Source organism: Danaus plexippus, chromosome 14 (assembly GCF_018135715.1).
Source record: "Danaus plexippus chromosome 14, MEX_DaPlex, whole genome shotgun sequence".
Lineage (NCBI taxonomy): Eukaryota > Metazoa > Arthropoda > Insecta > Lepidoptera > Nymphalidae > Danaus > Danaus plexippus.
This window is the reverse complement of record NC_083546.1, coordinates 3,994,740-4,013,157: the sequence shown is the minus strand read 5'-3', so window position 1 is coordinate 4,013,157 and position 18,418 is coordinate 3,994,740. Positions and strand designations below refer to the sequence as shown.

Sequence of the window (18,418 nt, the reverse complement as noted above, 5' to 3'; positions counted from 1 at the left end):
TGTCCAGATCCATATTCTCGATTTCAGGCCAAAAGAAGTTGGTTATCATCGACCGGTATCGCTCACCATTGACGGTGACGGCCACACCATTATCGTTTTCGAAAAAATACGGACCAATCACGCCTCCGGCCCAAAATCCGCACCAAACAGTCACTTTCTGCGGGTGCATTGCCACTTGGTGAACCTCGTGTGGATTGGTCTCGTCCCAAATACGGCAATTTTGCTTGTTGACATAGCCATTCATCCAAAAATGCGCCTCGTCGCTGAAGATGATTTTTTTGCCAAAATCGGCGTCAACTTCCAACTGCTCTAATGCCCAGTCAGCGAACACACGGCGCTGTCTATGGTCATTAACCTTGAGCTCTTGGGTCAGCTGGATCTTGTACGGGTGCAGGCTCAAGTCACAACGCAAAATTCGCCAAGTTGTCGTCTGCGAAAGGCCGAGTTCCTGTGCGCGACGCGGAATTGACTGCCGCGGGTTTTCGAGGACACTGTCGCGCACAGCGGCGATATTCTCGGCAGATCTCGCGTTACGTTGACGCACGGGAACCGGCTGATTGTTAACTGACCCGGTTGACTCGAATTTGTCCACCAATCGACGGATAGTCGACTCGGCAGGACGATCATCGCGACCGTAAAACGGGCGAAGTGCGCGGAACGTTGCTCGAACTGAAGACCCATTTTCATAAAACAATTTTATGATTTGCACGTGCTGCTCGACACTGTAACCTGCCATGGTGGTTTGGGAGGACGGAATGAATATAACACACTGCATTTGACAGCTGTCACTCAAACAACATGGCCGCAATCAGCTGTCAAAGTTCAAGCGTCCCTATTGGAAAACCCCATATAATATTAGTGATTAGGACAAAGTTTTTTTAAAATACACACACAATTGTTTCTAACGCTCTGATTACCGTTTAGAATGCTATGCTGCGCATAATTTATATCATATATGAATAAAATATGTAATTATGTTTTAATAATAATTTGATTCTCTTGTTAATTTTAATATTATATTAAGATAAATATGGGTTTAACTTGATAGTTAAAATCAATTCTATCTATTTTATAATTGCAAACAAAAGCCTAGGTTTAAAGTAACATTTTTTCATTTCCTACCTATTAGTGCTTACTACTCTTATTCTTAAGAGTACTACATTTTTTTCATGAAACGGTAATTATCTCATTTCTTAACAATTGAATAAAAAGGAACGTTCTTTCACTTAAAAACCACCCCAGACATTGATTTCTTGATAATGGAAAGTTTCTTGTTATTGTAACGGATTCTGAGAATTCATTAAGCTTAGTTTAAAGTACGCACGGAAGCCTTGGTAGTTTAACTTGAATTTATCATATAAAAATAAAGAATTATTTTAATTATTAAATGTAACAGATACTTGCTTATATTAAAATTATTAATCGCTGTATATAATTGATGGAAACAGTTTGCTATTGGATGTGAAATAGAATTATTTTTTTTATATGATAGGCAAACGACCAGGCTAGTCACCTGATGATAAGTGGTCATCGCCGCCCCTGAACTATCGCGGAGCCTACAGGCTCCAGAGTTTTTGCCGGAAAACTGTGGTAATAAACAATAGGACTATGAAATGCAAAAATTTTGGCTTAGGAAAGATAAAAAAGGTCAAGACAAAAGAAGGCATCAGTCCATTAGTGTAGGAAACAGACTTATCTTCAGATTGTAAAATTTGGCTTTCACATTTTTCAAATTATTTCTTTCATAAAAATTGTGGTGCGTAAAAAATAATTAATGTTATAAAAATGCTTGTCTGCTTCATGTTAATACTAAAACGTCTAGTTCATTATTTCTTTTTAAGCCTCTAACGTTAAGAGCTTTTAATGAACGTTATCTTTAAAAGTAACAAAGTCTGACATTTATAAAAACACCGCATTTTTAACATGACTTCTAGAATATGTTTTATATTCAATTACAGATAATAGAAAGAAAATATTTAATTTATTTCTTTTCTATATCCTTTTATAAATTATTGATACAATCTATTATTAAATTAGGTTGCGGTAAGAGCAGGTAAAATGATACCGCCTCTTCAGTTGATACTAACTGGATAAAAATCTACCTAGAATATTTCATAGCAGCGAGCATCTGAATTTCTAACATGACGTTAAGCTTACATAATACAAGGCTTTAGTATGATTTAAATTGTTATTTGCTACAATATTCATTATTCTATTATTTAAAAACAGTAATACATATATTATGTGCTATATAATTACAATTATGTTGAATATTTGTATTTAAATAAATAAACTAAAGTATTATTACTATGACGGATCGGTATTTTTAAAATAAAACACATCGTAATAAATTTATTTTATTTAAAAAAAACTATAACCTCAACGCAGATAATAACAAGATGTTTAAATGCACTTAAATATAGAAAAAGACTAGAAACTCTCGTGATAACATTATTCAAATAATTTTTACATTCTTCGCTACCACTTTTGTTATAGACGTTTTGTCACAAATCCTTTATAGAAGCAAAGCTTCAGAGTTTACAAAGCTGCCTTCTATCAAAATAATGGATGCTTTCTTTCTTAACAGAACTTACGTATTACAAGAGTCCAATTATGTGAAAATCCACTGAAAATGAAAAAAAAAAATAATGACGTTAAGGCACATACATCAAGATAATACAAATGTTTCTATTATACACACATTGTAACTAGCTTGAAATATTAAGAATTAAAAAGAATTACTATTAAGAATTAAAAAGCAAACATTAAATACCGGTGCATAGGCTCGTTCTAAATTCTAATATCGTTAACATCTAACGTCACCTGTGAAGTACGACCGGTCATTATGGCGATGGATTATGAACACGTGTGGGCGACAGATTAAAACAAGTGACATTTAAAATGGTTGGTCTCTATTTACTCAGCCGAAGAATTTTTTTCACAATTTTTTATACATTAGTAACTCAAACAGTACTTTCCAGTGCAAAATTAAATGGGTTATAATATTGAGGAGGTGTAGTTTTTTATATTTAAAATAGTCATTTTATTATTTCACACATTTATTTTACTAAAAAAAAAAAATGAATTTTAAAACGTAACCTCTTATTGCTCATGAAACTCAAAAGAGCAAAGTTTGAATAGTAAATAGACCAATCCTTTTAGAAGCACTTTTAACTTACAAATTCTCACTTCAAGTGTTACCATGAACGTGCTCTAGTATGGGGAAGTACATAAATGATCAGCAAAACTCACTCGCCCTTAAAAGCTTACGTAATTCATGCAATCTTCAGAGGCTGACCTCATTTAGGTTACAACTTGCTCCAAACACTACATTAGCGAAACTTATTGAAGACATTAAGTATAATGCTCGCCGCGAGGGTGTCGAGTTATAAAATTATTAGATATATTAATAATAATTAGTAGGAAATGCTCTAGTGAACATCTGTAATAGGATTCCCATTAAAATACAAAAAATGTTAACTTTTATAATTTGTATTCTTCATTTACACTGTAGAAAAATGTCGTTTAACTCAAAATCGATAAAATTTCTGATGAAACTATAGAAAAGCTTTTGAATTTTATATTAAAAGATAACAAAGATGTTAGTAAAGTATAATGGAAAATTTTTCATCTATCGAATTTTCTAGTCGGCGTAGAGTCCTTCGTAAAGAGATCGGGGCATGTGCTCAGCTAGTAGGGACTTCAGTTTCTCTCGCGGTGAGACCGGGGTGTAACGAGCCAGGGGGAAGGTGCGGGTGACGCCATCACTAAGCGCCCGCGTCACAGCCGTTAGGTCAGCGTCCTGAGAAAATTTCATTAACAAACATATTTTTTGTATATAACAGCCTTATTTATATATGAACATATTTGTGTAGTTTGATTTGAAACTTTAACAGTTTTATTTTCAAATTAATTCAAAAATTTGAATTTAGATAACAAATATTGAATTTTTTGATTCAATATAGTTTTTTTGTACTTCTTACTTTAATATTATACATAATAGCTGTCGTATTTTATTTAATACGTTACTGAGCTCATTTTAAATATATACTTTCTTTTATATTCCATTCTTTTGTCACTTTCTTTATAGTCCGTTGAACTTAGAACTTATGAATTATGAACGGACTTATTGTATTTGGTACGTTGTGACCTCAAAGGCTGATCATTTATCATTCAATTTCAGGGCTTTGTTGTATTTTTGCAAATACGACTTTTTTGATCGACACAAAGTTACAAACTGTACTGATATTTATTATGCGTTCTTACCAAAATTTCTAAAAGAAATTACTCGACCAAGTTCTATGTATGACAAATTCGAAAGAAAATAATAATTTTTAAATAGAAAATTTCTCTAATAAATTTATTTTATTGTGTAGCCAGGAATAGTTGATACTATTATAAAAATAACATCATCAGTATGTACATATTCGTAAATCTATACCTATACATATTAATGTATAGGTATAATACCACGTATACAACCTCTTTTAATAATATTATTTGAATAAATGTTACTCTGGAAGTCTATTTATTAAACTACATGAATTCAACGGACCCTTAAAGTGATCACAGCAGTAACAAAAAGTACCTTCATGAAACTACATGCTTTTGTTTCATTCATAAAAAAATCATCAAACTGTAGCAAAATGATGTGAGCTCTCCGTTATTTTTGCATGTTTTCATGGTTAAGCTTTGTACGAAGCGTGCCGAGCATCAAAAATGTTTGCTTCTTTGATCTCTATGTTGCTCGTTTTGGCTGTCAAGAGTTGACGAGAGACGAAGCAATGTGAAATTATTGTTTTATGAGATATAACTGAACTAAAATCCGAAACAGAATTTAAGTTAATAAAAAAATTTTACAATATATATTATATTTTAGTTACCAATAGATTATAAATTCGGTGATCCATTACAAATTGTCTTATGTCTAAAAAGTCGCTAACTTAATAGAATGTGATAAAACTTAAACAAAAATGTTTTACATTACAATTGCCAATTCTGGTACTCAAACAGTAACTAAAATTCATAAGGGATAAATTTCAAAGGCATTAATTTAGGCATGTATACGTTAGGGACTTTAATATAATAATTTTAGGCTTGGCCGCAGTTAAGAATATATAATATTCTTTATATGTAGCAAAATTACAAAGATTATTTTTTTTACTATAATAGATTAAGATTTTTTTTATGTTATAAAATTGTGCTACAATTTTGGTGTCTCTTCGAAGTTTGATTCAATAAAGTAAATATATTTTTAAATATTGCAATGCCATTTTAAGTTTTAAACTATTTTAAGTAAAAAGACAAAAAGACTTTCCTAATTTAAAAGTAATATTCGTGTAAAATTTACTGAAAATTTTATTAAAAATATAATAAGTAGTGATAAAACTTACAGGGCTTTTTGTGTATTTCTCAAGGCTCCTCAACGCTTGTTCGAAGTAATCCTCCCCGTAGGCGCCCTTTTGTTCGTCGCTGAGTCTTTTCCACATATCCCTAGCTTGCTCTAGAAGTTTCTCCTCGGAGAGCCAAGCACTACCTGTAGTGTATTCACCCGCAGCGACAACGACCTACAATGGTTTGCATTTCAGTATTACAATGCTAAAAGAAACTATATTAAATTTTGGAATTGTTTTGTTTTATGAATAAATAATAATAGTACAAAAAATTTAATTGGTTTTTATTTTTATTTAACGGAACTAAATTAAATTTAGTTTTATCTAACCTAGGTTGTCCGTTGAAGACCAAAACAAATAGTTCAGAATCACCTTTTAAAGAAAATAGGTTAGGACGAAGTTTTCTCTTAGAAATGTTCGTAACTTCCCGATTAAATCTGAACAGCTAATTAAGTCTTTGGAGGAAAGTTGTTAACCTGCTCTCTAATGAACGGTTACATTCAGGATATTGGTAAATGGTGTTGTAATATTTAGTTAGGAATATTCATATTTCTTTCACACACATGTTTATATAAAACCGTAATTATAGGTTTATGACAAATTGACAGCAGCCGTTCTTAAAGTTATGATACCAGATGTTTTAATGATTTTTTACTATAAAGTTTGTCTTAATTTAACCCTCGTTGATGTTTTTAGGTCAACCGTCTATCACTTGTCTTCGAAATAGGAATTGTTTGGTTTTCTTCAACATGAATTTTAACCAGCTAATTGGAACACAGATTTAACAAATATTTTTCTTGTCTTTCAGTTTAATAATTCAACGCTTACAAACCCACGGGATATTTGAAGAAAAGTAGCCAATATATTATTCCAGGTAAATATCAGGTATCTAGAACCTTTTTGTTACATATGTATTTTACGTTGCAGGTCGAAATTTGTTTATTTTGTATAGATTCAGCCCTATGTAAAGTAACTTTAAATTACTACCACTTAAGTGCTCGGGCGCTTGACACACCTTTGATGACTGACACTGAATCCAATTTTAATCTTACCATACTATAGAACTAAAATTTTAAGAATTACAGTACAGTATTATTTGAACAGAATGAAGTCTCCCTATACTGTAATCTCTATTAATTACATAATCAAGTGTTACTTACAACATCAACACCCCTGGGCTTAAGTTCTCGCCGCAGACAGGCAGCAAGCGCGTCCAGGGCAGCTAGTGAAGCTGCATGAACACCTCGTACTGGAGCAGCCACGTGAGTTAGGATCGAAGATGCCAGAACAACACGTCCACGAGCACGGCGCACCAACGGCAGCATCACTTGAACTAAACGAGCTGGTCCTAAAACAGGTTCATCTTAATTATTAGCTACTGGAAGCTAAATCTTCAATCTTCTTTATGTACTTCAAATAATTTTTGAAAGTCATCAAAACTGACTCTTCATAAGTTTTATTGTAAAATATCCGATGATAACAACAAAAAAAAAATAATGTAGCAACTCGTTATTTGAAGAATTGTGAATCCACTCGAATCTGTAACTGGAAAAGCATTAGTAGCTCTCGACGGCAATATTCAATTAGTCGTGTTTTTTCCACCCATAAATGAATTTTATTTAGAAGTACTATTCTCCTTCGAAGGAACCTCCAATCTAAGGTAGTTTCCGAAATCTTAATTTTGTTATCATTGAATTATTTTTTGACAAAAATAACAAACTTGATAAGTTTAATTGTATTACTTATGCTATAATATATAAGCATCGATTTAAACTAGCTCAGCTGTATAACTTTGGTGTACCTTCAGTTACTGAGACACTGGGTAGTGTAAGAAATAAACTATTATAAATAAAATATCAGTTCTATAATTTTTAAGCTCAACAGATAGGCTGTAGCCTCGATTTAAGAAGATTTCAACTATCATAAGGATTTCAACAATAATTTGAAATGAACGTCAACATCAAATTGTTGTCGAGTTATTTGGTTTTCAAGAGCTTCTTGGGTATTTAGACTGCGGCATTATTCCTACCATAGTTACCTAGATTTTCTAAAAATATATCTGTACACTACAATTGGTGAGTAAGGTTTCAAATAAAAAAATATAATATAAATGAAACTAGTATTATTCGGATTTACTACGCGGATTTTATTATTTAAAAAACTACATAATCCCGACGTTTCGGTTACTTTGCAGCAACCGTGATCACGGGCAGACGAGATGTCGAGACGGCATACGCTATACAATTTACATGACCTAATCGAAGCTAATATTACGCCGTCTATACCAAGGTTCATAGATATATCTTAAGAGTTGAAGAGATAGTCATGTTACCAATAAATTTTATCAAAAATTGTATGAACATGTTGACATAAAATATTTGTATCCGAACGGCAGACAAAATTTATATCAGAAGCAACTGAGTCTCAACGGTGATATCAATATCCTTCTTTCTGAAAAATTTATTATGTTCATATCAAAAGTGCCGTGCTTATAAAGTATTTTTCATTTTTTTTTAATATTTAGCTCCAAAAAGGTTAGCTTGTTGAATATCTGTTGAAAATAAATCAAGACAAAGAAATAAAGGATTGAAATTTTGATTAAAAGATTTTAGTTTAAGTGAATTAACGAGAACAAAAATCGCTTCGCCTACAAGTGGTATCGCACAATAACTGAAAAACCATTGTTTTACGAAGTTTTTACAGCCCAATTATTTCTCAAGTACTAGTGGCTACGCTTTTCAAATTAAAATACTGGTATTAAGTATTTAATATTTTAAAATATGAATGTTTTGTTGGTAGTTATATTATTGTACAATATTAACAAAAATATTAGATGATTTTAAAAAACGTATTACATTTTAGTTTGCTCTTGAGTTACAAGATTTGTTAATGGTATGATTTCGAGCACTAATTATTGTCAACGCAAACAGAAGATAAGGATTCAGGAATAATATTGAAATATGTTTTATTTCATGAGAGATAACATGAAAACCAAGAGACTCTATATACAGAAACTCTACAATCTTTTTGAATGTCTTTAATTAAATTTGATTTCGTCCCTGAATACAGTGACTTCATTTATAATTTTAAAACAGTTATACAATATGAGAGCATCATTATTCTGAAATGTGTTTTTTTTCTTGTTTTATTTTCAAAAGCTTCTTCACTATATTATATCTAATGACTGAGCAATTTATTCAACTGAGACCTGATGTGAGTGTCAAAGAATTGGTCTGTTTGATGTTCTCCTGTTTTATGCTTGCAAATTGTAATTATGCTACATTTGCTTTGTATAAAAGATTCATTTTTATTATTTTATTTTAATAAAATTTATATTGTGCGATTAACATAAATGGTGCTGATAATTATATAGATATGTATGTGTTATAGTAACATGTTAACATTTAAATTTAATTTATATAAAAATCTACAACAAGTTTTTTTTATTAAGTAAGAATAAATAATAATTCTGTACAGCGAAACAAACGCCATCTATTACCTTAAAAACGGAAGTGAGATACCGCCATCTTACGGTGAGGAACCAAGTGAAACTTACCCAACAGATTAACTTCCATAGCGCGTCGTATTACCGAAAACGGCACCCATTCTAGTTCGCCCAGTGCACACCAGGATTCGCAGTTCACGATTGCCCAAAGACCTTGAGCGCCCTCTGGCAGGTGATCAACTATGTACAGAGACGCTGAAAGAATCTGAAACGTCAAAACATACGGCGTGGTATTAAATAACTTTTTCATTCCAAGTGAGGTCGCTGATGACGGCTAATAAATCTGAAAGTGTTGTTTGTATTATCGTATCAAAACAATCTTTTACTGCTTTTAATGAAATTAAAATTATACATCAAATGTACCAAAAATTACGCAATAATTCGGTATCTTTCAGGCACCTGTTATCAGTGTTATCACACCAGTGTCCTCATAATATAGGGTATTGATCAGACAATGAATATAATGAAACGTGGAGCGAGTATAATCTCAACACACATGTAAATAATAATATTTAAAATGAGATGAGCTTTCACTGTTCGTAGAATTATTTTGTAGCATTTGGTATAAAATTAATGTTATATTTTTTTTTACTTTTAAGTCGCCATTTTGCCATATTAAATTTACAGTAATAATTAATATACTTTTTTTTTCATCTAAGCTAAAGGTTTTAACCAAAATTTATAACGCTCTATATACAGGAAGGAGGTTAAATTTCAATTAATAAATTTGACCCAAACAAATAAAAATTTAATGTATAAACGAGCACTTACAAGGTATTGCTTTTTGAAACTTTATGATAAGTATGTAAATGAATAATAATTCCAGAGTCTTAGCCCTCTTAAGCTATATTATGTTTTTATTAAAATAATTTTTTTGTCCATTTTCCCATTTGCCTCTTTAAAACTAAGTAGTATTTGAAATTAATTGTAGCTGCGACGTTATATATTAATACCAATTAAAGTATTTTATTTTTTGTTGTGATTCTTAGGAGTGATTATAAGACAAGGCTATAACTGCGCAGAGAATATTGAAATACTAACAGAGTATTCAAATTGTAATCCCTTTAAAAAAAACTATATATAAATTTTGAACTTCATTCTAGCTTCTTGTAAGAATAAGTTAGAATGAACTTAAAATAACGAAAAAATATCTATGAAATATACACTTTTGTATGTACGGAAATGTGAAGAGAAGTATTACACGAAGTGTGGAGAATGTGATTTTATCCTATTTATTATATATTTTATCGCAAAGGAAATTGAAATGAAGGTAGATGGATAAATACTGTAACTTGACTTCTTAATATTTGAGCAAGAAGGCTGTAAATTAAAATTCGATTATAGCTCTTCAGAACACATGAAAAATATTCCTATTAAAAGTAACAATTACAAGAAGACTATAGTAAATGTAAACTGATGTGATAAACAAGGGATTAATTTTAATACAGCCACAAGGCACGATAATCGTACAATAATACCTTAACGACGTAGAGTTGGATTACCGGAAACTGTAATTGATTGGCCGAGCGACCTATATATTCCATGAAACAGGAATCATGTTAAATCATAATAAAACGAAAAACCCGGCTAAGACAAAATATTGCTAATATTAACTATTATTTTCATTATACTTCCTATTCCTCTAAATGACAATAAAAATGTTAGGCTATAAACAAGTTGAGGAATATAATATATAAAATATAGCACTTTTTCCGTAACATTTCGTGTTCTTTTCGGCGTAAAACTGAAGTACTCGTTGAACAAAATATGTTGCAGGTGCTTTAATTAAATTTGAAACATGAGCTACTTCTGAGTTCTTAATACATTTGTTATTCAAAGCCAATTTTATATTAGATATATTTTTTTATATATCATATTTACCTTTAATTATAATTAAAGAATTAAATTTGTATTTGATGAAAGTTCTCATTCCATCCTTTTATTATTTTTTTCTAATTCAAACCTATTATTAACTTCTTCAGTGAAACTTAAAGATATATTATTAACACTTCTTTGTATGATGGGATTTTAAGAAGTTTCTTTTTTTGGTTAAAGCATGATGTGTTTGTTCAAACATCTCTTTTCGCCGTTTAAAAAATTTGAAATTTCGTTAAGAATACGACATCTTAAAAAAACGAGTTACTATACCCGTACTAGCATTTTTTCGTACTTTTACAAAAAAAAAATGGTGTTATTATTAGATTCAACTACACTGACATTTAATAGGAATATGATTTATGAAAATGTTTCCTCCTAAGAAGTAATTATTTCTTTGCTCTTTTATTTTTCTTATAAAATAGTTCGCAACTTTATTTTCTAATTTGGAAGTAATTATTAGGAGACGTCTTTCAGAATTTAATTATTATATTTTCTTTAGGTCTACCTAAATGTTACGCCAACAAAAATTATGTTAAGCTTCGAGCGGTACATGTACTTTCTTTACTAGACTTTGTAAATAATCTCGTTAACTTCATTATTATAGCCTATAAATTATGAAAGTTACAAACTCCATTGAAACGGTTAAGGCTGTAAGGTTGGAAATTTAGCAAAAAAAATATCTTTATACTAAAAATATTCAGCAATACTTCCAGATTCTTTAGTGACAAATGGGATGTTACGAATATCATTTTTATTATTAAGGAACTTTAGCACATATTTTTATAAATTACTTTTAATATGTAACTTAGTAAACAACTTACATAAGAAAATTTATTGTTAAGAAATATTTCAAAACTTAGAAATAATAAAAAAATACTATATAATATTGAATTTCAGTTTATAGAATATGTCATATAATTAAATAGAAACTTCAGGAGTGTGTTAAAAGATTAATAAAAATGAAGGAACTCGAAATCTATAATTGTTTTTCTTAATTATAAATAGCATGGATTGTTAATTCTGTCTTTTTATCTTTTCCCAGTTTGATATATTTTCAAAGATAATTAAAAGTAATTAAGTAATGTTTTTCTATAATTTGTTGAAGATTTTTCTGAAGTGAGTTCTCGATAATAAAAGTTTTAATACTTAAAAATCTTTAGTAATAAATTTACTTTCAATCTAATCGCTCCAATAGATGTTATGATATTTTCATAAAAAAGTCGAGAGCTTGCTCACAGTGGAGTGTATCGGAAGGTTTGGATACTACGCTTTTCATGACTATTTTAATGTGATCTAATTTTCATTTATATATTATTATAAATTATTTTGGTTTTAATATATTCAAATTCATTTTATATTTCAATTAATTGTCGAAATATTTATAAAATCAAAAATATATTTTTATTGAAAAAGAAAAATATTTATTAACTAAGAAATTAAGTTATAGCAGTAGTATAAATTATTCTTAATCTCAAAGTCTTTAATAGTAACTAAGATATCTTAATTATAATACCTGTGTTTCTGATGTGATGTCAAGTTGCAAGGTGTGCAACCTTCCGGAGCAGTCTTCTTTGAGCATGTCAGCATCAATGTTGCCTGCCTTGTTTTGAAAACCCGCGAACACATGATAGCCCAAGTCATCCAATCTTCTAGCCAGAGCATTTCCCAACACATTGTCACAACCTGTCACCAAAACCGCTTTCCCTGCTGCTGTTACCTGACAAAGAAAAAACATACGTATAGTCAGTATGGAAAACTATTTCATGTATACTCTGTTTTCAAAAATACTTTACAAGTGCCAAATCACTAATATACATTTTTATAGAATTAATTATTGTTCATATTTAAATTCAACAATAGACTCTTTGCAGCTAATCATTCGCATTAAATTAACACAATTATTTAGAGAGTGTATTTCAATTTGACAGCCGGCGGGTGAAATAAAGTTTTCATTTGAAATAGATGGTGACAGGTTGATAGATGTCGGTTATGATAACCGCTCAGTGAATATTTTATTTAGGCATTTGTAAGTACTTCCACCTCCATGCGTGACGCGATGACGTTCGTACTTAACTACTTCAGGGTTGCCTAATCGTTAATTCTTAATCCTACTGTTCTCTTACTGTTTTAAGTCACGCACAAATCAAAAGTCTACCCATTACCATATGCTTAATAAAGACGTTATTATGTATCATTCTTCTTATTTGATTTCGTTCTATTTTTAAAATAAATACAATCTATATTTAATATTTCATTAAGTTGTTATAAGAATAAAATAGTAAAAATTCATAATTTATCACGTGAGTTAAGTGGGCTAAGCTGTCTAAGACATTTTCCGTTTGAAAAGAAAAAGGTTTAAGCAGAAGTGTCTATTTTGTGAAAACGACCGTTAACCTATTTTTAAATTGGACTTTCGAATGGAGTGGATGACGCAAGTGAATGTACCGAGGTTGGCAACAAGCTCTGCATTTGCTACCTAAATGTATGTAGATCTCAATCAATAAATAATTATATGTCGACGAACTCATAAATTATATATTCATTTGTTATTTATGAAAATAGAAATTTCCTACCTCTCCTAGAGACATTTATTTTATTTTAAAAGTACATATGTTCGTTATTATTACATATGTTTATTTATATATATATTATATATTTATAAATGTAAATTAAATAATATACGATATAATTATATATGTTCGTGAGATGTTTTGCCTCTCAAAAACTCTCATGATTGTCAAATTAATATTCAAAAATAGCTTCTTTTTCCTCAACTTACTTAAGAAGGTTACATTTTTTTTCCTGAAATTGTTAATTATGTTGATAATATAAAAATACTCTACATAAATCAAGAAACAAAATGAGATAAAAGTTAATTTAAAGTAAATAATATATTGAATTTAAAAAAATACAGTATTGCAATAAATTTTATACTTTTCGTTAACCATAATAACGTTAAAATTTTCCCAATAACCCTCAATACAATTCATTTTCAGTATACCGATTTAATACAATATATGGGAGTGACATCAATGAAGTTACCGTTATCTTGTAAATCAGGAAAAATGTGCGTATTTGTAAAATATTTTCATTATATAATGCAATATAATATAATGAAAGAAATAAGCTTTATATAATATGTATGATTATATTTAAAAACGTAAGTGCTTTAAGGACTCATGATATGTGGATATGTTGTTAATTTACACGTCTTTAATCCATCAATTCTAGTTCGAAAAGTCTTAATCCTAACACTAAGAATAAATACGGATAATAAAATCAAGCACAAAAACCCATCAAGTATGTTTGAGCTTCAAACATTATATAGAAAAAACACAATATAAAAAAAGTTACAGTAATGTAAGAAATTTAGATTGTTAAAGAATCAAGATAAAACATCATTGTCAAAGTTATGTTTTTATTAAATAAAAAGCGAACGTACAATTGAAAATATAAATTAGTCTTTCTAACTAAACAATTAAGATTCTTTAAAATGAACTGACGTGAAAACAAACCAGAAGTTCTTAAATACTAATATACTTTAATAAACAGCTTTTGAAATTGTTTTTTTATAACATTACTTTGTGAAAATAACATTCTTGAAGCAGCTTGTTTAATATACCTATTAAAATAAACAAATATTTCTCTAATAATATTTTTGAATACGAATTTTATTTTCTCTCAAAGATGAAAGAGAAACAGATTTTTTATTTTAATTTGCTATTTAGGTATGAAAGAATATACGATAATAACGCTTTCGCAATAATAATATTTGTCTCGGCGTATATTTACTATAGTACCCATGATGGAATAAGCCTCTGATGTGGCTATAAAACTGTTTACAGTCAGGTAATGGAAATTTCGCTTCGAGGCTAGTTTGGTTACCTTAACAAACACTTGCCAATGCATTAAGTAGGTACGGCAAACATTTTTGATTCTAAATTCTGTTTTGGTGATGTTCTTGTTATTAAAAATATGAGCAGTTTTTTTATTAATTAGTCATTATAGATTTAGTTATTTTACACATAACAGCCAGGTTTGTTACGCTTCCCGGTGAGGGGGGGCTTACTACAGATTTTAATAAATAATATATATACAGATAGTAAAAAAATAGGAATAGAATAGTGTTTCGTTCTATAGCCTACGTAAGAAATACTAATATTATCAAGCATCTAATACGACTACATAATATACAACATTATTTCCTTTTAGTATTTTAGTATTCATAAGGAGGTTTTTTTCAAAAGTAGCATATTTTCATATTAGCTTCCAAGAAATTCATTTTTACGTCTGTATACATAAATGATTGTAAAAGAAGTATTCTTTTGTAAATTTAATTGTAAAATATAAGCTTCTTAAAATATTGTGATTATACAAAGAAATATGTAACTTTCGTTTTTGTAACCTTAGGACATAGTCACTAATATTTCCGTAAGTCGGTGTTTGTCAGGGCTTTGCTTGCATTATAGAGTGGATCCAAAAATAGATAAGCACCTCCATAGCGAACTAACATTGTAGCGTACTTATGTATGTAGGCCGCAATATGCAGCCGCCGAAACCCTCTGCTATTATTATTTTCAAACCTATTCATGACCCTCTGTTATTACAGCGTCCTTATTTAGCACATTCATACAAATATTTCATTCTTGCGAAATTTTATACACAACGAAAATGGACATTGCGAGAACGGTGAGGAAACTGACTTTTATTTCTGGAAGTTTTTAAAAATAGATTCTTCGTTCCATTTATTTTGCTTTTAGTTTTGGTGTGGACTATTTTAATAATGACGAATATTTAATTACTTAACCTCATCCTTACTCGGAACTGAATAATTTGATAATGATTTTGTTACAAGGTAACCATTTATTTTATTTACATACTAGAAAAGCCTTCCCACCGGTTATAAATAAAAATAGTAATTATTATTTCGTTTCCTTTATGTTTTAATTCTATGAATTTATAAATGTATGCTTTAAAATTTTATGAATGTCACTATTGCGTAAGTTAAACTGAATTTTTCAAAGAAGAAGCTGAATGATGTCATTTCGGCAAATTTCATCCTACGTTTTAGGGTGACCTTTGAGATATCTGTGGCGCCATAGTTTCCATAATGCATTTGACGCCTACGCATCCTGAACAATTTTATTCCCATATAATGATTCTCAAGTTGTTTTAGTACTAGCAATAAAGATTTCTAAAGAGCTTCTGCGTTTCATATCCTTCATATGGGTCTGATTTTATTATGCGCTGATAAAAAATATTTATTTTATTTTAAAAAATTAAGCCGAACATAAACATTTTGTTTTCGCGAACGAGCAAATATTGTATTAAGTTAATCTTATATCTGTCGGACAACCTACGCAACAGTGAGTCAACAAAAATTGATCTCGAGTGGGCGATGGTTGATATGTACATAAATACAGATAGTTCATTTTTAATACGGCGCCATAAGACTTCATATAACTCTACTATTCTTTTTCTTATATTTGAACTGATATTTGACATTTTTGAAAGCATTACCAGACAGAGTTAACCCTGTAAAATCTTTAGCACGTGTACGTTAGGAACATGTCTAATAATGAGGGGGTTTAGCGAGCTATGTCTACGTAAGTGCAAGCCTAGTAGAAGCCTCTGGAATAATGGTCTATTGTTTGTCGCCCACAATTCCACTATGGCTACGCTCCAAATGATTCTATACAACGTAATTTTAAATTCCTTTAAAAATACTGAGTTATTGTCCTAAAACATTGTTTGAGAATTTTATGGCGCATTTCGTTATATTTCGTATCTATATTAATAACCACATAGCTGTTGACCATGACATTTTTAAATTAACTGTCAAGGAGAAAGCAAAGATTGAAATAAATATAAACTTACGAACAATTATAATCTGAAATTAATCCCAAAAAATTGTGTGGTAGCTTCGTGGATTAATCTCGACACAGAGGGGCAGGGGCGAGAGTCGAATTTTTTGTGTTTAGTATCTTGTTTTTCATTGTCCTCTCTGGAAAGTGACTATTGATTTATTTTATGAAATTTTATTTTTCGTAAAAGGTACACTGTTGACTTGAAGTTTTATTTTAATAAATAACTTGTAGTTTTATTTTAACACATATTCAATATTAAGCTACACCAAAATGTATATATTTTTTTCTAAAATTAGTTTCTCCTCGATTTCTCTTTAAAATAATAAATTCTCAAATGTGATCGATACGAAGTTAAACGGTGACGCCTATCAAAAATATTCGAGGATGTAGTTCCCGGTGTTGATAATATTTTAACCACAAAATTCCAGTTGATTTATGAAATTTGCTTCTATTAATATGAAGCAATTTATTACCAGCCTCATAAAACTCTCATAAAATTGTCGTTTTAATATATTTATTTACTAATACAATCACTAATATTATATTTAAAAGCTCACATCCAGCGGTATACTGAAACCTGAAAAGTAAGAAAATGTAACAACGAAATATAAACGTAATATATTGAGACATATATGCATGTAAAATATTTTCTTAAGACCATTTTCATGTATCTATTAGTATAGTATAAAATATTATATAGAAGAATCTGTTGGTGCCATTTATTCAGTCATTGCGTTTATTAAGCCACCATTTGTTCAACCAACATCCACAAGCTCAAAGTATATTCAAATACACAAAAATAAATTTTCAATATACTCTATTTTTAGAAGCGTTTCTTAACCTATTCGACCTTGGTAAAATTCTTAAAATTTTCTGTAGTAGTATTGCTTCACGAGGAATTTTTAGATTCCTCCCTGCCCCGTATTTATTACTTGCATTTAAGAATCCTTGCGTAGAACCACTGACTTTTTCAGTAGCAATCGAATTAAAGTTTCAAAGTGGTACATGAATAAATTCATTACATACAAATATATTTTATTTACATTGCCTAAATACCAAAGAAATTTATTATAGTTATTTTAAGCCTATATCTTATAGTTATTAATTTACTACTTGAGTTTAATTTCAGTTTTGAAGGGTAGCCGAATTAGTTTGCGTGTAGTAAGACACAGAGGCTTTCATAATATTATATCCAACAACGGTATTAGGAAGTGTGACGCTTGAGCCTTGATAAATCTATGCAAATACCCTTTACCTAAAATTAACTAAATTGTTTAATATACATAAAGCAATATTGTTGCTAGTATAATGTAATTAAATTTATTTTAATATAGACAGTTTATTCCAGTCCATACAAGATAGCAATAGTTAAAATATGTTTATTTAAATTAGAATATGAAATATGGCAGACAGAGTCGGTTTACAATAATGTTGTTTATTTGTTTTTAAATATCATGGTTGTGTTCAGTAAATATGCTATTTTATAAAGAAGAAAACACATATCCGTATATTCCCTTAAAATAAAAAGGTATTAATGATTTCGGAGTTAAGGGTTATTTATTATTGATCTCAGAATTAAAGTTCTTCATAATGAGATCTAAGACTTTCGCGAGTTTTATTCATTTAAATGAAACTAATATTTTTGACTGTGATCACGGGCAGACGAGATGTGAATATCTGTCAGGTGGTCCTGACCGGCTGCTATAAAGTAACCGAAACGTCGGGAGTATGTAGTTTTAACAAAAAATAAAGCACGCGTAGTATATCCGAAAAAT

General features: G+C 29.9%; 1 protein-coding gene across 6 annotated transcripts in view; it reads right to left on the bottom strand.

Moving 5' to 3' along the window:
* Positions 1-2,344: 2,344 nt before the first annotated feature.
* The window catches only part of LOC116769561 (D-beta-hydroxybutyrate dehydrogenase, mitochondrial), a 29,152-nt gene continuing 13,078 nt past the window's right edge, over positions 2,345-18,418 (bottom strand). For all 6 annotated transcript variants that reach the window (XM_061522465.1, XM_032660693.2, XM_061522466.1 and 3 more), the window contains 5 exons: positions 12,290-12,493; positions 8,950-9,103; positions 6,554-6,741; positions 5,394-5,567; positions 2,345-3,802 (listed from right to left, as the gene is read on the bottom strand). In XM_061522465.1, coding sequence (XP_061378449.1) covers positions 3,644-3,802; positions 5,394-5,567; positions 6,554-6,741; positions 8,950-9,103; positions 12,290-12,493 — 879 coding nt within the window. In that variant the 3' untranslated portion in view covers positions 2,345-3,643. The remainder of the gene's footprint in view (positions 3,803-5,393; positions 5,568-6,553; positions 6,742-8,949; positions 9,104-12,289; positions 12,494-18,418) is intronic.